The sequence below is a fragment of the Pungitius pungitius genome, chromosome 16 (assembly GCF_949316345.1).
Source record: "Pungitius pungitius chromosome 16, fPunPun2.1, whole genome shotgun sequence".
Classification (NCBI taxonomy): domain Eukaryota; kingdom Metazoa; phylum Chordata; class Actinopteri; order Perciformes; family Gasterosteidae; genus Pungitius; species Pungitius pungitius.
This window is the reverse complement of record NC_084915.1, coordinates 10,390,122-10,411,689: the sequence shown is the minus strand read 5'-3', so window position 1 is coordinate 10,411,689 and position 21,568 is coordinate 10,390,122. Positions and strand designations below refer to the sequence as shown.

At 42.5% G+C, this 21,568-nt stretch overlaps 3 protein-coding genes, 1 long non-coding RNA gene and 7 other non-coding genes across 16 annotated transcripts; 1 reads left to right on the top strand and 10 right to left on the bottom strand.

The window, feature by feature from the left end:
- Nucleotides 1-13: 13 nt before the first annotated feature.
- Nucleotides 14-5,667, bottom strand: LOC119215001 (calpain-1 catalytic subunit-like). 2 transcript variants are annotated; one of them, XM_037466728.2, is made up of 22 exons: nucleotides 5,334-5,667; nucleotides 4,985-5,249; nucleotides 4,746-4,833; nucleotides 4,529-4,644; nucleotides 4,308-4,441; nucleotides 3,964-4,156; nucleotides 3,812-3,886; nucleotides 3,637-3,722; nucleotides 3,478-3,549; nucleotides 2,943-3,100; nucleotides 2,677-2,834; nucleotides 2,517-2,528; nucleotides 2,191-2,393; nucleotides 1,775-1,829; nucleotides 1,571-1,666; nucleotides 1,425-1,482; nucleotides 1,251-1,297; nucleotides 1,079-1,147; nucleotides 831-909; nucleotides 624-737; nucleotides 410-462; nucleotides 14-210 (listed from the first exon to the last, which is right to left on the bottom strand). In XM_037466728.2, the coding sequence occupies exons 2-22, from the start codon at nucleotides 5,222-5,224 to the stop codon at nucleotides 184-186; spliced, it is 2,133 nt and encodes a 710-aa protein (XP_037322625.2). In that variant the 5' UTR covers nucleotides 5,225-5,249; nucleotides 5,334-5,667; the 3' UTR covers nucleotides 14-183. The 2 variants fall into 2 exon arrangements, with proteins under 2 accessions (XP_037322625.2, XP_037322626.2); XM_037466729.2 differs by lacking the exon at nucleotides 2,517-2,528.
- Nucleotides 5,668-8,942: 3,275 nt separating this feature from the next.
- On the bottom strand, nucleotides 8,943-11,572 carry LOC119215930 (uncharacterized). 3 transcript variants are annotated; one of them, XR_009942539.1, is made up of 9 exons: nucleotides 11,312-11,572; nucleotides 11,124-11,203; nucleotides 10,897-10,941; nucleotides 10,621-10,697; nucleotides 10,046-10,425; nucleotides 9,753-9,796; nucleotides 9,477-9,559; nucleotides 9,245-9,289; nucleotides 8,943-9,026 (listed from the first exon to the last, which is right to left on the bottom strand). It is a non-coding gene; the product is annotated as an uncharacterized LOC119215930 (long non-coding RNA). The 3 variants fall into 3 exon arrangements; XR_005120071.2 differs by having other exon boundaries at nucleotides 8,949-9,289; nucleotides 10,046-10,127; nucleotides 10,332-10,425; XR_009942538.1 differs by having other exon boundaries at nucleotides 8,949-9,289.
- On the bottom strand, nucleotides 9,358-9,431 carry LOC119215983 (small nucleolar RNA SNORD65). The gene has a single exon (XR_005120081.1). It is a non-coding gene; the product is annotated as a small nucleolar RNA SNORD65 (small nucleolar RNA).
- LOC119215985 (small nucleolar RNA SNORD65) lies at nucleotides 9,640-9,712 on the bottom strand. The gene has a single exon (XR_005120082.1). It is a non-coding gene; the product is annotated as a small nucleolar RNA SNORD65 (small nucleolar RNA).
- LOC119215991 (small nucleolar RNA SNORD49) lies at nucleotides 9,868-9,945 on the bottom strand. Its single transcript, XR_005120087.2, has one exon. It is a non-coding gene; the product is annotated as a small nucleolar RNA SNORD49 (small nucleolar RNA).
- Nucleotides 10,212-10,285, bottom strand: LOC119215982 (small nucleolar RNA SNORD65). Its single transcript, XR_005120080.1, has one exon. It is a non-coding gene; the product is annotated as a small nucleolar RNA SNORD65 (small nucleolar RNA).
- LOC119215981 (small nucleolar RNA SNORD65) lies at nucleotides 10,509-10,582 on the bottom strand. The gene has a single exon (XR_005120079.1). It is a non-coding gene; the product is annotated as a small nucleolar RNA SNORD65 (small nucleolar RNA).
- LOC119215980 (small nucleolar RNA SNORD65) lies at nucleotides 10,779-10,852 on the bottom strand. Its single transcript, XR_005120078.1, has one exon. It is a non-coding gene; the product is annotated as a small nucleolar RNA SNORD65 (small nucleolar RNA).
- Nucleotides 11,014-11,085, bottom strand: LOC119215990 (small nucleolar RNA SNORD49). The gene has a single exon (XR_005120086.1). It is a non-coding gene; the product is annotated as a small nucleolar RNA SNORD49 (small nucleolar RNA).
- A 1,437-nt stretch (nucleotides 11,573-13,009) lies between the features above and the next one.
- On the bottom strand, nucleotides 13,010-15,668 carry LOC134106177 (circumsporozoite protein-like). 2 transcript variants are annotated; one of them, XM_062558182.1, is made up of 5 exons: nucleotides 15,576-15,668; nucleotides 15,372-15,437; nucleotides 15,220-15,306; nucleotides 14,627-15,088; nucleotides 13,010-13,192 (listed from the first exon to the last, which is right to left on the bottom strand). In XM_062558182.1, exons 1-5 carry the CDS (start codon nucleotides 15,628-15,630, stop codon nucleotides 13,026-13,028), a joined length of 837 nt encoding a protein of 278 aa, XP_062414166.1. In that variant the 5' UTR covers nucleotides 15,631-15,668; the 3' UTR covers nucleotides 13,010-13,025. The 2 variants fall into 2 exon arrangements, with proteins under 2 accessions (XP_062414166.1, XP_062414167.1); XM_062558183.1 differs by having other exon boundaries at nucleotides 15,399-15,437.
- A 1,034-nt stretch (nucleotides 15,669-16,702) lies between these two features.
- On the top strand, nucleotides 16,703-21,507 carry LOC119215206 (ras-related protein Rab-34). 2 transcript variants are annotated; one of them, XM_037467165.2, is made up of 11 exons: nucleotides 16,703-16,814; nucleotides 17,200-17,251; nucleotides 17,636-17,727; nucleotides 18,276-18,341; nucleotides 18,852-18,953; nucleotides 19,199-19,263; nucleotides 19,342-19,393; nucleotides 19,481-19,562; nucleotides 19,787-19,877; nucleotides 20,006-20,113; nucleotides 20,717-21,507. In XM_037467165.2, exons 2-11 carry the CDS (start codon nucleotides 17,204-17,206, stop codon nucleotides 20,776-20,778), a joined length of 768 nt encoding a protein of 255 aa, XP_037323062.2. In that variant the 5' UTR covers nucleotides 16,703-16,814; nucleotides 17,200-17,203; the 3' UTR covers nucleotides 20,779-21,507. The 2 variants fall into 2 exon arrangements, with proteins under 2 accessions (XP_037323062.2, XP_037323060.2); XM_037467163.2 differs by having other exon boundaries at nucleotides 17,128-17,251.
- Nucleotides 21,508-21,568: the final 61 nt, after the last annotated feature.

Sequence of the window (21,568 nt, the reverse complement as noted above, 5' to 3'; positions counted from 1 at the left end):
TTTATTTACCACTTGTGTGAAAGATTCAAGATTTCACTTATTTCAGGTCATTTTTATTTCAGAATCACATGTTATTATGTTACTGCTTTTTTACCTCTTAAAAAGGTTTTGCACATTGATTCCTCTAAAAGCAGCACGTGGCTGGAGTGATCTTCTCAACACGGTCCCCAGTGTTGTTTTGTTCTAGTTGTACAAGGAGAAGTTGGTCCACTGGAACAAATAAGAAAAAAAGCAGATTGGAGAACTGTTAGTATCATTGATGCTTGAGATGACTTATTTGAGCACAGTGGTGGAATGTTTACCAACTATGGTTTTTCATACAATGATTTATTACTCTGCTAGAACATTGAATTCTGCGGTGAAATATTTTACTGCTCACTCAACCATGTCTAAGAGGAACGAGACTTGCCTCAGTCCAGGACAAGTGGATCACTCCGTTTGATGATTTGTTCTTGAAAACATCTGTAAATAAAACAAACCCAAAAATAAATAATTGTTTGTCATTATCGATTAATTCTTTGTAAGTTATGATACTTTGACATCCGGACTAAAGTTGGAATGACTTCTTCAGTGTCACTCTTTATTCCGAACAAATGAAAAGCCTGATCGGCCTTGACACTCACTTGAGGTCTTCTCCAGGCGTAACATGAGCGTGATAAAGTTCTCCAAGGAGGTGTTGGACGTGCCTGAATAGCGGGCCATCATCAGCTTTACCATGAAGTCGTTGGTGTCCATTTCTGGTGAGAAAGTTACAAATACTACCGTTACCTTTTGTTGTTCTGCTAGAAGCTTATTATTGAGCTGTAATCATAGTTTAAATTGTAAATTACCCTCATCCTCCATTGCCTTCTGGAGCTCACGTTCAGACAGGGATCCATTCTCATTCACATCTGCAAGATGAAAGCGTTTCTGCAAAACAGATGAATCTACATTAGAAACTTACAGCACTTCAACATATATATATATATATAAGTTGCAGTTCTTTATTAACTCCACTTCAGACTACTACAATTCTGAATAAAGTGTCTAGTGTGAACACATTAATACATCCAAATATTCGCCATATTAGCTGCATCACCTCGTATTTGGTAATCTTCTCCCAGAGAGTTGAGAACTCGGTGAAAGTCATCATCATTGTTTTGTTGGTCTTTGAAAATTAAGGATGACTTTGACTTTCTGCCATATTTGTTGAATAAGAAAAAACCTAGCCCATGGTCAAACATCATTTTTTCTTTTTCTTTTAAGGATACATCCACCATAGCCATCATGCTCATGCAGGTATCCAAACCAAAGGTGCCTGTCAATGGTACAAACAGATCAATTCAAATCCCCAAAGTAACCCGGAGGACTTGGTGTCGTGAGTTATGATGAATGAAATAATATTTCAAAGGTGTTCAAAGCAGACATGATTTAAATCAACTCACCGTGAGGGAAGTTGTCATTCAGGAGCTTCTGGAGCTGTCTGGATACTAGCCGCCCAAACTAAAACACAACGTGTGATGGATTCTTACAAGACAAAAAGGAACAAATTGAAAAGCAGGCCGATGAGCAGACAAAGAAAATGTCCCACCTGATCAGCGTATCTGCTGAACAAGGCTTGGATGGTATTCTTGTTGGTGGTCTCCTCCTTGTCCTTGTCCTTGTCCTTGTCCTTGTCCTTGGGCGGCTGGAGATAAAAATTCAATAAATCAGACATTAAACAAAATAAACTTGCTCCCTCTATGTCATAAAGCTGAAGTGTGTTCTATATATACACTATATATTATATTCATACCATGGGAAGAATTAAGTTCTCCTCCTCTTTGTGATCGCCATCATCTTCATGGGAGCTAAATGCAATGGATAATTTGTTAAAAACCAGGCACCTGATGTTCTGAGGATTTAACCTCAGCTGGTACTTTAACTTTACATGTTACTCCATTACTAATTTTATTGCAAACAAGCAGCAAAATAACATTATACTAATAATGCTAATTATCCATTATTATTCAGTAGAAGTCGCCTTAGTTTGCTAAAAACAAAAATTCCTAAAAATTGTATGGACCCAAGCTCAGGATCCTTAATAATATCATTGACTAATGACACATTAATTAGCATTATAGCTTGAAATGGTACAAACCAATTTGGCACAGATCATATCCATAATCCAGTGGGACTTAGAGCACACGACTCATATCAGTAACTCCTCACCTGATCTGAGCATCGGTCTTGGTGTAGACGGTGAGAACGAAGTCTCCAGTCATGTTGGGCTTGATCGTGGAGGCCACGATCAGATACTCGGCAGGCTCCAGGCTGTACGAATCAATCAGATCCCTTTCATTGGTGTACAGCTGTCTTTGCTTCATGGGCCAGTTTCTTAGGAAGAAGGAGGCCTTCAGCTGTCCCTGTGGTGTCTGAGGAGAGAAAAGGTAATTAAACTGGTTCCTGAGTAGCAGTAACAATTTTACGCTAAATGTGGACTGTGATTTCTGTTGATCTATTATTGATATTGATATACTATTGATATTGGTTCTTACCCCTGGAGGAATCTGTCGAATGGAAAATGGAAATAAATAGTTTTCAAATAAGCCACAAAAATAGCGTGAAACAAATAACAAAGGCTTTTATCATACAGTTTTATACATTACTCATTTGTATTGTGCTATTTCACCATTATTTAAAATTCAGGGGCCTTACCTTAAAGACGGTAAGTCCAATCGGTTGGGTTTGTGTTGTTTTACGATTTTGTTTCTGAGGTTTCTGCATCAGAGACAGGAAGATGTTTTGGTCGTTTTGCTCATCCTTGTTTATTTTAGTAACCTGCAAGCGATACTGGGGATTCGTCTCAAAGGTAGCTACAGGTGATGAGAAACATGAAATATGTCATTTGTTATTTTCGTACCCTTGCACACACAAAAGGAAAGAGACAACAAACATCATTGCGGTTGAAGGTGAAGGCTCACAGTAAGACAAGTTGCCGCCTGCAGTTTTTCCGGCCACCCAGCTGCCATCGTAAGTCATGGATTTCCACTGGCAGCTGATGTCACCATCAATAAAGTTGGGGTTCTCACAGCAGATGAACAAGTTTTGGAAATAATGACAGAAGTCCCCCAACTCCATCCTAACAAAGATAAACGAAGGAGCAAGATGTTGACTATACTGCATTCTTCTTCCAAACTAAAGAATGACCTTTAATTCTATTGTATATTACTACTTCATCCATGAGGTCGAGCATCTTTACTCTCTTTCATTATCACATGGAAGCTTAAACATACGATTGAGAAATCTTAAAATTCTGATCTGTTTTTTCTGAATTTACGATATCGACTGTGGGTGGTTTGAGTGATCCAAGAGTGAAATTCAAGCTAGCAGACAAAGCTTATTTATTTAAAACATGATCCATGCAATTTTTGGATGAGGAAGGAAGTACATTTCATTTCTTAGACCTCAAAGCTTGGCAAGACACACTGTTTACTTTTACTACTGAAGCTTACTTACCAGAACTCTCCGTCATTGCAGTCAACAAAGTTTTTCCGATCTTCTGGACTGACTTTACTCCACATGTCAGACCTGCGTACAAGAGGAAAATACATTATTCCCCTGAGCTGTGGGTCAGTGAAAGTTAGTTTTGTTATTGCATGGATGTCTGATGCCTACTTGTCGCTCCACTTTCCGTTCCACTCTGTTCGGCCCCAAGGATTCATGAGACGCACCAGTTTCACTTTAGAACCGCAGTAATCGACCTTTAGATGAAATGGTACATCGATGAATGAAATGCTAAATCTGTCATTTAAACCTTTCTTTTGCCATATATGCACAGAACGAACTTTACCTCAGTGACTGCTGTCACAGAATAGGCATGTGCATTCACAATACCAGTGTCCTCTATGGTGTTCACCAACTCCCCCTGAAACAGAGAGAAGGCTTCCATCAAACCAGTGACTTTCAGTGGTAATCTGTCACTTCCAGGGCATTTGTTCTTACCCCTTTCTGGGCAGTACCACAGCAAATCATCGACTGGCAGCTGGTGGCTCTGCTCAGCGAGTTCCACAGCTCCACGTCGTGGCCTGCCGAGTGGGCTTCACTGAGTTTGTAATCCATGTTCAAGCCTCCACTGAAATCCTTGCAGGCCTCCGATGGCAATCCAGAGCTCATGTCTGCGTACGAACCGCACACTCTGTGCGAGACAGATGAAAGCTGTAACGGCCGCTTGTGCGTGTGGTTGTCGTGGGAACCATTCACCCGTGTGGAGAGTTCAGCTAACGTAGCACTGTCTTCAGACTCATTAAAACAGATTTTGTACAAGGTAGAATGAGTTGGTTTCTTACTTGGCATAAGCTTTCTCCATCAGAGGAGCCCAGAACTCGTTTCCGTCCTTGGAGCGAACAAACATCAACTGATTGTTCAGTGTTGGCAGGTAGTCATCAATGACAACATCCACCCACACGCCGAACCTCCAGAACTGACACAAAAGGGAGAAGTAAGACCTGCAGGTTGGACCGGAGTGGGTGGTGAAAGGGTATTCATGACAAACTTGTGTATCCGTTACCCTGAAATGAAATATCCCGGCGTAATCACTGAAGTTCTGGTCCATCGGCACAACTTGAGCCAACAGGCCTTTGCGGAACGTCAGTGAGGAAATTGCAGCCAGCAACCAGCAGTCACCTGGTAATTTAAGTCAACAGCTCAAGCACTGACACACAGAGCAGGTGTCCACCTGTAAAGGGTATTTGTGTTTGGTTGTCCGTGAGAGAAGGTTTTCCTACCCACGCTGCCTTGATCAAAGTCAAATCGGGAGGCTCCTTTGCTACAGAAAATAGGATCCACGCTTTTTTTCTGTGCTTTCAAGATGTCCTGGGTAGTTCAAAAAAATGAAAAAATGAATAAAGATCTATGTATTTAAACATATGACTACTGGAAAACAATGCAAACTAATATATAGAAATATATCTATCAAAATTGGATTTACACACGCAAAAGAAAAAACATATTTAAAACGTCGTACCGCCGGACGGAGCCACTCCACTTGGGCTTCCTGACGACGGCCGAAATCACGCAGGTCCCCCAGAGATTGGTTGTTAGGTGGGAAGGTGTTGTCCACAAACAGCGTCCTTCTGCGCAGGTAGTTGTCTTTCAGCTGCGCATAGTCTTGGTTGTTGAACTTGGCCGGGTTGGACGGGCTCCCTTCACTGCCATCTTGGTAACGCAAGTTGATGATAGAGGTGCATCTTCCAGGTAGAGCCATGTTGACTGAAGGTTTCAGGCTGATGCTGTGACACGAGAAGAAAGACAAAATAAGAGAATTCTGAATTGTCATTTAAAAGGCAAAAGCTGCGTTAGAGACGATTGATTACCTGCTAGGGTGGATGCAACCAACTTCAGCTTTCCTGCAAGTGAAGTGACTCGGAGGTGGGCAGTCCGGTCTCTACAGTAGACTATATATATTCACAAGGTCCTCGGACCCGCCCCCATGAATATATTAGAAACGTTTTAAAAAACACCTGGGCGCATAGCATCCTTTTCTCCCCTTCAGCAAAATATTACCGGAGCTTCTCATCCTCTACTGTCAGGTTTGTCAAAAATGCAGTTGCTTCCTTATGGTTGCGCACATCATAGCCCTGTAGGAACAAACAGGAGACTGCGCAGAATATGACAATAAATTCTACCTTGAGCCATCAGTGGCTTTGTGTGTCACACATAACTCGTGTGTGCCTGCCAGAAAAAAAAAGTGGTAGCTGGTAAACAAGCATTTTTAGGAGGTAGGTTTCCAACAATTCCAGACATGTCAGCACCCATCTGTACAAGTACACATATTGTTGTGTCCCCATGTTCCTGTAAAGGTGCATGGAGGAGCCCTTGGGACAAATTCTTCTTGGACAAATAGGAACACGCTTAATCAGATCTCTCACATACTGCTGTTTCTTTGGTCCCATTAGTTTTCTACAGCCGAGCAAAAGCATGTCAGCACCCATCTGCACCCATACACATACTTAAAGGTGTGTTTCTGCATGTCTCTGTAAAGGTGCGTGATGGAGGCCCTTCGGTCAAATTCTTTAGTTGGAGGTGGAATTATTTTTTGATTTGATTTGAAGCATTTTATTTCTTGAACATGTAGACATTAAAAAATTAAAAATTAAAAAATCAACATAGACATAGACCACAAAATCAGAAAAGTCACCTTTTGTTCAAGAAAAGGAGTAGAGAGAAGCAAAAGCTTATAGATACCCACCCCTATGTTATCCATATTCTCAATTAGTATATATTACTTTGAAGATTAATATCATACATACATACACACACTCTCTCACCCACACACGCACGCATACTCACACGCACATATAAATACAATTTAAATTTCCGTCACTGAATATTTTCACAGATCTCATATTTGGCTAATGTGTATAATTTAAGATGTTTTTGAACTGTGCAATATGTTTACAATCTTTGATCTTATCTGGTAAGTTGTTCCACAACTTCACCCCACAGACCGATATGCACCTGCTTTTGAGTGTAGAGTGCACCTTTGGTTGCCTCAGTTTCAGTCTCCCTCTTAAATTATAGTCTCCTAGTCTGTCGCTAAACCAACTTTGAATGTTTCCTGAGAGTAGGCTGTTTCTTGCTTTAAATACAATCTGTAACGTTTTAAAATCTTTTTTGATTTGCTCGTTTTCTGCTTTGCTGAATTGGACAGCATCTGTCATATAACATCAGAAACGTTTGCAGGAAGGAATCATAAGCATAATCAACCTCCTCTGCCTCATAAACCTCTCCAGTTTTGTGCACTTAATTCATTTCTGAACTTGTTTAGATTGTCAACCGTTCTTAATCTCCTTTCTATCATTTCATTCCTTTCAGCCAACCCAGGTGCACCGCTGTAGATTGCAAACACCGGCAGATGGTCACTAATATCATTTAATAATAATCCACTTTCTATATTATCTATTAGGTTATTAGTAAAAATATTATCTATAAGTGTTGCAGAGTGAAATGTAATTCGACTAGGTTTAGTAATAGTAGGATACAAGCTTCTGCTGTACATTGCATCCATGAGTTTCTCTATCGGTGTTAGCTTGTTAGGATTCAGAAGATCGATGTTGTAATCGCCACAGAGAAAAGTTACCTTTTGCTCGGTGTTTGTAGCCATACTCTCCATCAACTCCTTGAACTTCTCTATGCTATTGTTTGGAGCCCGGTATGCACAGCTGACAATGATGTTCTTCCTTTTCCCCATATCAATTTCAATAGTAATACATTCACATATATCATCAATTGCAGCCGTCATACTTTCAACAATCTTGTACTTAAGTCTTCTATCGACATAAAGTGCAACTCCCCCTCCCCTTTTGTTGCCTCTGTTTACATAATTCAGATTATAACCATCCAACTCAAATTCCACCCCTTTCTCCAGACTAATCCAGGTCTCCGAGATTGCGATTACACTGAACGGTGAGGTGAACTGGTCTAGGTAGTCTTTAATCTTGTAAAAATTAGCGTAAAGGCTTCTACTATTGAAGTGTATTATCTTTATATTGTGTTCTGACCCAAACTTTTCGTTGAACTGATTTTCCGTGTAATAGTCACAATTTCTCCCATTGTTGAAGGAGTTACTCTCTGGATCTGTGTCTGAATCTAAGTCAAGCATAGTGTCAGTTGAAGTCTTGCACCATCGTTTACTGTAACCTCCCAGATGTCATATGAACACTCCCCCAGTATTCTGTTGTATTCTTACACACCCTTTTCTTGCCACATCTAGTATCACTAATATGTCATATGGACACTCACCCTCAGTCACACACCCTGTCATCCATCCTTTCACACGGTCACTCTTACACCAAAACCACAACTCACGTCTACGAGCCTCAGTCTGGTTTTGTCCCCATAACCACAGAAAGGTTTGTGCGAAAAAAGCAACAATGATACGGAGACCATAGGAAAATGCAACACCAAATAGAAATCCACTGCAGGGGAAAACAGTTTATAGTTTTCTTCTCCACGGTCATGATTTGCTCTTTTTCTGCTTGTTTTTTTCTTGATATAAAAAACAAAACACTCAACACAAATGAACACAATTCATAATCAGCTTACCATTTCATGTGCAGCTTATAACTGGTTGCAGCAGCTATAAAAGGGCACATTGATATTGGTTGTTTGTGCGTGTCTGACAGACCCTTTTGTTTGTCATTATGGTTTGTTTTACTGGGTGCTGGGCTGATGGTTGCATGTGATGTAACAGCACACCAATAGCATGAACACATTCTTACGGAGTAAGTGGCGCTAAAACTTAATCTGACTGAAAAATGTAACATTCCACGTCTTCAGGGCCAGTCTCAAACATGGGAAAGGAACTGATCATGGCGTTTAGTTGAATCTTCTTGGCAAATGATCAACTTTGCTGATGCCCGCTCAATATCACTGTCCACATTTGAAAATAAGGTTTAATCTCTGAGAGTTGTCTTTTAAAACAAAAACAATGTTCAATTATTCTTCAATTGGGGGAACATGCTTCTGTGTGTTGTGTCGACTGACTCGTTTCAATTCATGGTTCAAAAAGGCTGGCGCGTGTTGCAAAGCAAGAGGAGCAGGCAAAAATGTGGCTGAATTTGAATTGTTAATTTCTGGGGAAGGTGCCTAACTGGATGACGTGCAAGTGGCCGCCCGGATGAGCGGTTCCAATTATCTAAATGAAGGAGCAATACTTCGTTCCTTTGGGATCAGAACAACTGGACCATCTTTTACGAAATCAGGCAGCAGTAATATTACAAGTGATGTATCATTCAGCCGTTCACAATAACAATCACGAAGTAACCGTTGGCAATTATACATTGTAAACTGGTTAATTAAGTAATAGTTTGGTCCGTGACGCAAATTTTAGTCCATTGCAGAGCAGAAGAAAAAAGAACCACAACGACGCGTGTGTAATTTGTTAAGATTGTGTCGTGCAAGTTCAACAGAAGGCCAAACCATTTGCTTCAGTGTTCAAGTTGACATTTTATTAAACTGTTTTTCAAGCAAACATGTTGAAACTCTTCAGACAGAACCATCTTCATCTGAGGAAAATAAAATACTGTTATATAGACACAGCTTAGAGCAGCTATATTCACAATTTAACTGGTGGTTTATTCAATCCATGTTACAAGAAACATTTAAAATCAGGTTAGCAGAGGTCAACACATTCATATTATTCAAAGGCCATCAATTTGCAATTTATTATGTTCCTGCTGATGATACACAACTACACATTCAAACTAATCAGAAGGCTTCTCACCTCATGCAGCGTGAAGGCAGTCGTTTTTAACCACTTGAGCCCATTCTGAGAGATTAAAAAAGGAAGTTAGGCCCACAAATGGTGCGACACCTGCTGGTGTGATGCTGCTAAATGTTCAGAAAACCGAGCGTCACCACCAAACAATCTGCCGGTAATTCCAGCTATTTCAGTTTAGATTTCATCACAACACAAGTAGCTAGGTGACATTTACAGACTGGCAAAGCACATTCACCTGCAAAGCACACATCTTCAGCCAACTGGTCTGCTACAAAGACATGCAATGTCCCACGTTTTGGCAGCTCTCAAGTCGGTCATCTACGGGAGGGATTAATATGACGGTTATTATTTGTTACTGATAAGTACTTCATGATTATAGTTACAGAAATTAATCTTATGTTCAGAAAACCGAGATTCACCACTAAACAATCTGCCGGTAATTCCAGCATTTCAGTTTGGATTTCATCACAACAGCAGACAGCAAATAAGTTCCACTAGTTTAAAAACATACCTTTCAGTCGGTAGAACAGACTTCTGGAGACAGACTTTAGATACCTGCATTAAAACAAATTAATGTAAGAAAATAAAAAAAACTTTCCATGGACTTGTAAGTATTGCTTCAACAGACTCAGAAAAGTGGATCAAAGACCATCGTCAGTTGTCGCATCAGACGGCACTTCCTATTCCAGGTTTTCGTCATCGACAACGTTACACAAGTACAGTTTTACGTTTTCAAATAAACACAAGAAGCACATGATTTAAGCATAATTTCACTTAAATATAATATTTCAGCGCTTTGCATACCAGTGCTTCACCTGCCCAGCAAGAATCTTTAGTCATCTAGTTCAATCGGGCAAGATCACATTTTGGGCCCCAAGTCTTTCATCTACAGGAGGGGTAGAAATGAGAATTATGATTTGTTAGCGATTAAGTACATTATTAGTATTACTACATCACTGCACTTTATATTGTTCAGAAAACCGAGAGTCACCACTAAACAATCTGCCGGTAATTCCAGCTGTTTCAGTTTAGATTTCATCACCACAGGAGCAGATTACAGCATTTTTACATGCAGCGAATGCATATTCACCTGGAGACAAGTCTTTAGTCTTCAGGTAGAATTGGGCCTGTACACAGAAGTGCAAGGTCACATCTTATGGCAGCGCAGCTCACACGTCTATCCTCTATGGAAGGGATAAAAACAAAGGTTACAAAGAGTCTGATATTGAAAGTAAATTATTTGAGTTACAGAAACGCATCTCAAAGTGTTCAGAAAACCGAGGGTCACCACTAAACAATCTGCCGGTAATTCCAGCTATTTCAGTTTAGATTTCATCACAACAAGTGAATAGAGAACATTTTACAGACAGAATATTCACCTGCACAGGAAGAATCTTTAGTCATCTGGTTAAATTAGGCCGACACAGTGCATTGCCCCATCATTTGGTCAACTCATCTACAGGGACAGAAATGAAGGTTGATTTGTTAGTACATATTAATGTACTTAATGAAACTATTACAGAACTGCATCTTTTATGTTCAGAAAACCGAGGGTCACCACTAAACAATCTGCCGGTAATTCCAGCTATTTCAGTTTAGATATCATCATTTCATGGATACAGTCACAATTTACAAGTATAACAAATTAAACCAACCTCAAGTGTTTCTTGAGGTTTAGATTGGCTCCATTTTCACTGCTCCTAAAAAAGAACGAAGAATTAACATACGTCTGCGGAGACTAATCTCCACCTAAATATATAGTTTTAGACTCAGAACAGTGATTACGAAACCTCGTCAGTTATCGCATCAGACGGCACTTCCTATTCACAGTTTTCATCACTGACAACTGTATGAAGACAAGGTTATTTTCACTGCAACTGACCTTGGAGACATCAGGAGACTGCATTTATCCCAAGTTTTGACTGTAAAATGCATGCTGAGAGGACTCCACCAGAGGTCAACCTATCCAGAAAAATTACAAATTCAAACAATATTTCTAAAAATAAAACGTACATACATATACACACACGGAATTCAACGAGAGGGTTATCACCCATAACGTTTTCTCACTTTTTTCTCATGGTGTCAATCTGTCGGTGTTCCCACGTGGCAGCGCGAGGCCCTGGTCGGTTCACGCTAACGTTCCACTTTCACAAAATTTTACCTCGTTTTAAATACATTTACAAAGTAAAGCTCTACAAAAATGCTAAATATAGTAGGTGCTTAGACCAACAGACAATTTCTAAACTAGTTGAATGACGAGTGCAGCCGGGATCCCTCCTGAACGCCCGAGAGAGTATTTGTAAGAGACAGTAACGCTGCGTCGGGGAGAGATTTATACCCATAATGTCGCCGAAATATGACGTCACTCGTTCTTCAGTTTTGGCGGGTGATCAACCGACTCCAAAATCCTCTGTCGCCTCCTGCTGTACCGGAGGGTGAATAACAAGATGTCATGGAGTAAAAACCATCAAATCGCAATATAAGCCATTATATTTAAGCGTAGGTTATGCGATAACGTTTGCCTCAATATAATTATATTACTCGACAATTTACATTGCACATGAACATTAGGACCTACAGACATTTTCTTTGGAAACTACCCAGAAACAATTGTTCTCTCTCATTGCATAACATATTCTCTTGTGTTTAAAATTTCTTTAATCAATTCCAATATGACACTAATATGATAAAGATAGTGTAACCTGCACCTCACCTCTGTATACATTTTTTAAATCAAACCTCTCTCCACACAAAACCAGGTAGATAACCAAGTACTCTGAAGTATGCAATGACAACCTAAATGTTGCACGTGTAAATATCAATCACTTGCTATGAATTATAATGGGATAGAATAAATATTGTAGGCCACGTGCATCTTGATTCTGTTTGTGAAGGATGCACCTTCTTAAGTGGCGCTGGCCAGATCCGACTGGTCGTGCTATTGGTCAGCTATTTTAAATTGGAGATCAGGGGTCTTCAATGAGCTAATTCATTCGGACTTGCCATTTTGGCTTGCTGCATGAATTACCGTAAGTATTGTAATTGTCAGTCATCATTTCTGACGTCTATCTCAACATTTACCATTTAGATATAACATTGTGTTACTGCCAAACATTGTACTTGGAAAAGTTGTTGCATGCATTTGTCTCTAAATGTTTGAAAAAGTGACATGTGAATATTGTCCCGTTTTTATTCATATGCTACCTTACGGCACCCCATACATCTCCGCCTGCAGGGCTCTGTCAAAAAAAAAAAAAAGCTCATCTCGAACCATTCTCAGGAATCAGGAAAGGTTTATTGCCATTTGTTAGACATATATGGACATATATGGAAATTGTCTTGGCGGTTGGTGCATGACGGAAGACAGTACAATAACATAGCGCAGCAATAAGATAAAAATAAAAGTAATAAAATATGCTATGGATTAGTACGTTAAAGCTAAGGGTTAGTAAGTAAGATGGATAAAATTAGAAATAAAAAGTGCACGAGCTAAACAAAAAACACAGAGGCAGCCATCTGCAGCGCCATCTTGGATTAAGAAAGAATCTGCGCTCCAGTGCAGAAAGTTGCCTCACTTACAAATAGCCTTAAATTATAAGCTCTTTAATTAGAGCTCGCAAATGAGCTGCTATGGGGGTTAGATAAAGTGTGGACTTCGGAGGATACAACACGCTACTATACACATTCAGCCTCCTGTGCTGGGCTCACTGGCTTAAACACTTATTTTGACCCAACCCCCAAGAAGAAATACAAGACAACATTTTAAAAGGAAACTTTTATTTTAAGTTCTTGCCCGTATTGTCACCCTGGGTGAAGTTGTTGCCGGCATAGCCGCCCTCCCCACCCACGCCGGCACCGCACGCCTACTCTCACTTGGCCTGTGGAGCGCCGCAGTTGCGTTGCCGCCCACAGTGCTGTTGCCTGCGTCGCCTAGTGTGCCGTTGTTGCCTGCGTCCCATAGGGTGCTGTTGTTGCCTGCGTCCCCAAGTGTGCCGTTGTTGCTGCCCGTGTCGTCGCCCACAGTGCTGTTGCCTGCGTCCCCGAGGGTGCCGTTGTTGCCCGTGTCGTCGCCCACAGTGCTGTTGCCTGCGTCCCCGAGGGTGCCGTTGTTGCTGCCCGTGTAGTCGCCCACAGTGCTGTTGCCTGCGTCCCCGAGGGTGCCGTTGTTGCTGCCCGTGTCGTCCCCCACAGTGCTGTTGCCGTCGTCCCCAAGGGTGCCGTTGTTGCCAGCGTCGCCTAGTGTGCCGTTAGTGCCTGCGTCCCATAGGGTGCCGTTGTTGCCAGCGTTGCCGTCGTCCCCAATGGTGCCGTTGTTGCCAGCGTCGCCTAGTGTGCCATTGTTGCTGCCTGTGTAGTCTCCCACAGTGCTGTTGCCAGCGTCGCCTAGTGTGCCATTGTTGCTGCCTGTGTAGTCTCCCACAGTGCTGTTGCCTGCGTCGCCTAGTGTGCCATTGTTGCTGCCTGTGTAGTCTCCCACAGTGCTGTTGCCTGCGTCGCCTAGGGTGCCGTTGTTGCCTGCGTTGCCGTCGTCGCCTAGGGTGCCGTTGTTGCCTGCGTTGCCGTCGTCCCCAAGGGTGCCGTTGTTGCCTGCGTTGCCGTCGTCGCCAAGGGTGCCGTTGTTGCCGGCGTCCCCAAGGGTGCCGTTGTTGCCGGCGTCCCCAAGGGTGCCGTTGTTGCCGGCGTCCCCAAGGGTGCCGTTGTTGCCAGCGTCCCCAAGGGTGCCATTGTTGCTGCCCGTGTCGTCGCCCACAGTGCTGTTGCCGTCGTCCCCAAGGGTGCCGTTGTTGCCAGCGTCCCCAAGGGTGCCGTTGTTGCTGCCCGTGTCGTCGCCCACAGTGCTGTTGCCGTCGTCCCCAATGGTGCCGTTGTTGCCAGCGTCGCCTAGTGTGCCATTGTTGCTGCCTGTGTAGTCTCCCACAGTGCTGTTGCCTGCGTCCCCGAGGGTGCCGTTGTTGCTGCCTGTGTCGTCGCCCACAGTGCTGTTGCCTGCGTCGCCTAGGGTGCCGTTGTTGCCTGCGTTGCCGTCGTCCCCAAGGGTGCCGTTGTTGCCTGCGTTGCCGTCGTCGCCTAGTGTGCCGTTGTTGCCTGCGTTGCCGTCGTCGCCTATTGTGCCGTTGTTGCCTGCGTCCCCAAGGGTGCCGTTGTTGCCTGCGTCCCCAAGGGTGCCGTTGTTGCTGCAGTCGCCCACAGTGCTGTTGCCGGCGTCCCCAAGGGTGCCGTTGTTGCCTGCGTTGCCGTCGTCCCCAAGGGTGCCGTTGTTGCCTGCGTTGCCGTTGTCCCCAAGGGTGCCGTTGTTGCCTGCATCATCGTCCACAGTGCTGTTGCCCGCGTCCCCAAGGGTGGCATTGTTGCTGCCTGTGTCGTTGCCCACAGTGCGGTTGCCTGCGTCGCCTAGTGTGCCGTTGTTGCCGTCGTCCCCAAGGGTGCCGTTGTTGCCTGCGTTGCCGTCGTCCCCAAGGGTGCCGTTGTTGCCTGCGTTGCCGTCGTCCCCAAGGGTGCCGTTGTTCCCTGCGTCATCGTCCACAGTGCTGTTGCCCGCGTCCCCAAGGGTGGCATTGTTGCTGCCTGTGTCGTCGCCCACAGTGCTGTTGCCTGCGTCCCATAGGGTGCCGTTGTTGCTGCCTGTGTCGTCGCCCACTGTGCGGTTGCCTGCGTCGCCTAGTGTGCCGTTGTTGCCTGTGTTGCCGTCGTCCCATAGGGTGCCGTTTCTGGCCGCGTCGTCACTCACTCTACCGTTAGGGCCCATGTTGCTGCTGCCCTTGCGGCCTCTGTTCTGCGCATGTTCAACAACTTTCAGGTAGACGCCCGATGCAGTCACTTCCACTTCATTGGTTTCCAGTCGGACTGAAGTAGACATTTCATTAAATGTAAATACAAAAGCCAGGAAACACCTCAATAAAATGATCTAAATAATGACAAAGAACCTGAGCAGTACACAAACATGAACCCAGAAGGGATAAGCAGAACTAGCTCACCTTCTTTTGACTTCTTCAGAAACACAGACTCATGTGATTGGTGAAGTTTAAGGACCTTCTTTATGGAGGGTTCAGTGGGAGACAGATCTATAGTAAAAAAAATTAAAATCAGTGTTAAGCTAAAACAATATTCAGTCACCCAATATTCTTACCTCTCATTGTCCTCTGTGACCAATTACCACTTATTTCATTTGTGTCACCAGCAGGCAAACCAGAGCCTATGTGGAAAAAGTGCAAAAGTAAGTCTAGTAAAGTAGTAAGTAAGTAAGTAAATCTTTCCTCCTCACCCTTACATGTACTAAACTCCACTGTAGATTTACTGAATAGAAGTTTCCAAAAGAACAAATATAAAATACCTTTGGTAAACCAGACAGCCAGCACAGCAACAATCAAGGCCCAAACTGCTCCCATTACTGCAGTCACCAACAGGAAATGCAATCTGAGCCACATGGCAGGTTACATATACCCATCCTGCAGGTGTCACAGGTGTTGCTGATCAGCTGTAATAGTCTGTTCTCTTCAGGAATCAGTAATTGCAGTAATGCAGCCCTTCTTTTCACCAAATTATCCTTAGAAGGTCCCGTTTTTTTTGTTGAAGAAGGTACTTTTTTCTAGATGTTCCATTTTCTCACAATTTGGTATAGTAGAGCATTCAGGCTTGAGCTACATAATATACGCAAATCTCTGGTGAACCCCACAAACAGGAAGTCAGTGTAACATGAATCAGGATGTGTATAATTTATGAAAACCATCAAGAAAATTAAATAAATATCAAGTACATTTCAATGTACATTTTCACTTTATTTTGGTAATTTATTTTCTATTATTGTTTAGCTGCCACAATTTCAAAGCAACTTCAAGGCTACACCATTAGCATCAAAGTTTATTACTACATTAGCATGAAAACTACAGAAACGTTTGTTCTGGACGACATTCCCTAATGACTTTTTTTTTTTTACTGGCGTCACATTAAAAACTAACTCCATGAATCAATAAGGAGCATTTTAATCATGTAATCATTTCAGATTGTCCAGTACCAGTACTTCACAGGAATGTTCCAGTGTACGTGGTATCAGGTACATACTGTAGCAACGTCATTTGGATGAGGTTTACCGTGGTGTGGATTATCATATCATTGTTGTAGATTTTGTTTTTTCTTGTTACGATGGACACATACAGACGCAGCAGTAAGTGGTTTGAGGAAAGTTGGGCACTGATGGAGCTAGAGAAACAAACGCAATGGTGAAAAAAAGTGTATAAATTGTGAATACACTGAAATTCTCATTACCTCACTCAAAAAAACTCAATGCGTGACACTTGAGAGCCCTGCATTTCAGTTACATTTCAATTACATAAAGATTTCTCATCATCAGTGAATAAAATCGTTGACACCACGCGGCCACACGTGGGCGCTGTTTCCCGGTTTATTGGCTGCTTTTTAAGCGCAGCGTCTCGGTCGTTGCGTGTCTGTAGGCGATCAGTCTGGAGACGGTTCGTTGCTGAGAGCCTCATTTTGTTCCGGATTTGTTTTTTCGAGAGACTTTGAATATCACACGACATCTCTCCTTCTGCATTTCACCAGCCAGCAGTTACAGGTAAAGTTCTTAAACTTACTTGAACCTGTTTTTAGATTGTTGTTATTTTTTTGCTCAATCTTTTAACGTTAAAAACACTATAACGCACTTTTCCTGAAATGTCGACCTACTTTAAATGAGAAATGTCCCATTCGAAAAACAAGGCTTTTGGGATTTCAGTGCTGCCACATCACAATTTCATCCAACCTGATTTGATGTTAACTGCAAACTGATTCTGATTCACTCGCAGTCTGCATATTTTTACCAATATAACAACGTTTTGTTAGTTGCTCTTTTTCAGTAAAACTGTGAAGACATTAACTATCCTTCCCAGGTTTTGTGGGAGGACAAGTGGAGGAAAACAAAGTGAAAAGTTTGAAGGTGTGTGTGTATTGATCCACTGCAGCAGCATGTTGCCACCCGTGAAGAAGGACCGGGTCATTACTCAGCTCCCAATGGTTAGTAACACTCACTCACACATGCCTTGTAATACAATTACAGCTAACAGTGTTACAGAGGAGAGGTTATTTAGATATTCAACATGCTGCTCTTTATTTCTCTGTTATTGTACGGCTGCAAAATTGGAAAATGTGGTTTTCCTCCCGAAACTTTGGTCCAGCTTTAATACCATTTTACATTTTAGTTTTGAAAACACAGATCTCCTCTGGACAGCAACAATTAAGATGTAATGAGCCAGAGGGGAGGATTCAAGTGTGTTACATTGCAAGTTTTTGGGATTTGGATTGTTGCTATACCTTCTTTCCCCCCCTTTTTTTCTCCACCGTCCATTGTGCCTCCTTTTTATTCATTTGTTTCCATTTCCTCTCCCACGTTCTTCACAGTGTTTCAGTCCGAATGCAGCGCTGCACGTCAAAGATGGCTTCCACCCACAGGTGAAGGCTGCATGCCAGCTACAGAAGACGGACACAGTGAGGTAAATGCACAGAGGGGTGAAACAGACAACACGCATATTTCATATTTATCAGCATTTGTGAAGGAAAGTTCTCCACAGAGGAGGGAGGTGAAAACAGCTATTATCTCTATTTTCTTTGATGATACAATTTATGCATGACCCCTTGAGATTAACACTCAAGAGAAATAGTTTTTGAATATTTAAAACTTTTTTGAGGGTGAGAAAGATTTGGACCAAAAACACCCTTAAATTCCGAAAACAAACTCTTCGTTTGATTTAATGGAAAATATCCAGCAGAGTCTTTGCTTTTTGTGTTGCCTTTACATCTTGAAGCAGATCATAAAATGGACCCCTTACAGAGCATGCAATCATTTTCACACTAATAATTGTGTACGTCAAGATATGACATCGTGCTCCTATGGCAACGCTTTTTGTTGACCACTGAAAGTGAAATATCTAAAAGTGTAAGCGGCCTGTAAGGCATAAAAAGCAATTAAAACATGTTGCTGTGTGTTTCATGCTATTGTTGTATGGACTCATGAATGACTGTTTAAGCTTTCTGCTGCCAGCTTTAATCTTGCAAAGGTCATCGTGGTGGGAGATGTTGCAGTTGGGAAAACGTGTCTGATCAGCAGGTAAGAAGCAGTCACAAACCATCGGATCAATTGGCTGTCAAACACAGACCGGATTGTTCTTATTTGTTGGCAAAGGGTTTAACCGAGTCTGTGTGTTACATGCAGTTAACACATTAGTGAGGTGATGATTTATATGAATTTATTTGATATCCTGAAATGTCAGTCAGAGTCAATGATGGTACAGTAAACTTGTGACTTTGTTTTTTCTCTAATAAATTTAATATCTTACTTACATTATTAAGATAATACAGGTTTTTATTAGGGTCAAACTCTTGTCTAAAATTACATTAATCAAAAATCTCTAAAAATGTCCTAGACTTCATAGACTTGCAATTTCTTGGATTTGTCTTGCCTTTATTTTTGTATTTGTATTCCTTGGTTATACATTTTATGATTGTCATTTATATTGTGATGATGACAATTGTTAATAATCATTATAAAAATGACAAAAATGCTAATAATACAAAAACGTTTCTGACATTCTCTCTCTCTCTCTTTTGTTCCGTTAAGGTTTCGTAAGGGTGCTTTTGAAAAGAACTACAAAGCAACCATCGGAGTGGATTTTGAGATGGAGCGTTTCGAGGTGCTCGGCGTTCCGTACAGTTTACAACTGTGAGTACGTCTCCTCACCAAAGGAACGCTCAAACGGGTCAACGTGGGCTTTTTCAACGCCACATGAGACAAATGCACTCAAATTGGAGGCCTCGCATGATGTAATGACATTTCTTCCGTGTTGGCATTGGTCGGGCATGTAAGGGCACCTTAGCGTCCCGCAGCTCTTTCTCTCCCTCCTCTTCCCTCCATCTGCACCAAACATCTCAAGAAGCACCGTCGAAGCTGCTTCTGATCTGTTTCAGGTGGGACACGGCCGGTCAGGAGCGCTTCAAATGCATCGCTTCAACGTATTACAGAGGAGCACAAGGTGAACGGGGCTCAAGCTTACTGGTAAACCTCTCCCACACAAACACCGTCTCATTGCTCCCACTCTTTGTCTCCCCAGCCATCATCGTGGTGTTTGACCTGAGCAGTGTGAGCTCGCTGGCTCATGCCAGGTACGCAATAATGATCCATTTATTCTCCCCTTTTTTTCACCAGTATCACCATGAATAAGTGGGGTGGTTTTCTGTCTGTCCATGCAGGCAGTGGCTGGAGGACGCCATGAGGGAAAACGACCCGTCCAGTGTTTTGCTGTTCCTCGTCGGTACCAAGAAAGACCTCAGTGTGGGTGGAAAGAATTCAAAATGAGTCAGTTAGGTGGCAGAAAAGAAACAAGTTTGACAATCAATTCAAATTTTTTGTCATTTGTCGTCGGAAAAAAGAAAAGTATATTTTCAGAACTAAATTATTAGCATTTCTGCTTCAATTGTTGCCAAATAACTTTCTGTGTAGTGTGATCAGCCTATTTCTACAGTGACTGATCACCCTGTGTCCCCCCCCCCCCTCAGTCTCCTGATCAGTTGGTTCAGATTGAGCGGGAAGCCGTGAGACTCTCTGAGGAAATCAAAGCAGAGTATTGGGCTGTTTCTGCCAAGTCAGGTGGGAGTCGATCACATGGCATCACGAACAAACCCCCCGTCCGCCATCATTCCCACATGCTTCCCAAGTTGTGCTTCGTCCTCCTTTTGTCTCACCACACTCTCTCCTCCGTCTCTGTGTTGTTCCAGGAGACGGTGTCAGGGATTTCTTCTTCCGCGTGGCCTCTCTGACATTTGAGGCAAACGTTTTGTCCGAGATCGAGAAAAGTGGCACGAGGCACACCGGTGACATCATCAGTGAGTCCGTTTGCTCGATCAAGGTCTCATTAGTGACCCAAGTAACCCTTCAGCCAATGTTCTGTCTCTCCCCAAAATAACCATTCTCCTGTTTGTCTACTAATTGATTAGTTGATTTATTCTCCACACAGAATCATGATTTAGAGATTCAGAGATCAATTATAATGATTTTCCTCAATACACGTCATTCGCCGATGACAAATCATGGAAAAGGATTAATTGGCTAAAGACTTTTTTAAACTTTATCACTTAATCAGTAAACATTATTGAAACAGAAGTCAATGACGTGGTTTTAAGATGCATATTTATACAAATGTAATGCTCAATAGTCACTTGTTTGTCCATAAATGTAAAGGTGTCCTTTGTCTTCAACAAACAACAAACCTCTCTGCGTTGGTTCTAAACCTTTAACCTCACCTCCACGTGCAACAAATATGTCCAGTGCATCTTCAAAGCTGGCTTTTCAGTTTGAGCCCTGCAGTGTTCAGGGATCTTTTTAATGGGATTTGCTGACATTACGAAATGATTTTCTCCCCATTCGAACCTTTTCCTACCGAAGCTCACGCTGATCATCTGAAGTGGTTTTGTGTTTGCTCTGCTCAGGGCTCACGGACAGCACCGAAGCTGATTGCCAACCGACCAAGAGGAAGTCCAGCTGCTGCTGATGAGAGAACGGCCGCTCGCACACATTATCCCGTCCACACAGCCGCCAATAACCAGCGCGGTGAGGGGGGGGGGGGGAATTGAATTAAACTCAGCACGCTCATTGTGGATGTCATGAATCGACCCTGTCAGTAGCAGTGCAGTGTCTGCGTGAGCTGCATTTGTGTTGTCGCGCTAACGGCCTTAGAGGAGGTTGTACGTAATGAATTACAAGTCCAGGCTGTAACCCACAAGAAGGCCTCTATCTAATGTTTTTGGACTGCTGGCTGGACAAATAAAGCCCTGTGAGCCGGTTATATACTTCATCAAGAAAGAACGATAATTCGGAGATATTTTAGGCCTGAGCTTTGATAAACGCGGTCTGTGGCAACCTTTCTCTCACACATTGGAGAACAAATCAGCAACACACTTTATACGCCGTTATTTTGTTTTTCTTCCTCACTGCTCTTCCTCACGCGTCTGTGCTGCTGATGATGAGGAGGAGCATGCGCCGGCTCCCATGACCGCAGTAATACCCACAACGCCTCCCTCTTCTCGGAGATAACTGCTCCCATGATCTGGAGAAAGGAGGGATTGTTCCCAAGGACTGAAACAAACAGGAAGTCACATCTGGGACTAACAGTCCTCATAAGTCTGCATATGTCCTCTTGCCACATTTTTATTACACCTCATTATGAATTGTGAATAAATAGCTTTTGATCACTGTATTGTCCTGTTGAATTCAAAAAGAAAAAGCTAGATTCCCTAAACAAACCATGAGGAAGAATTCTTTGCATTCTGTTTATTTAAACC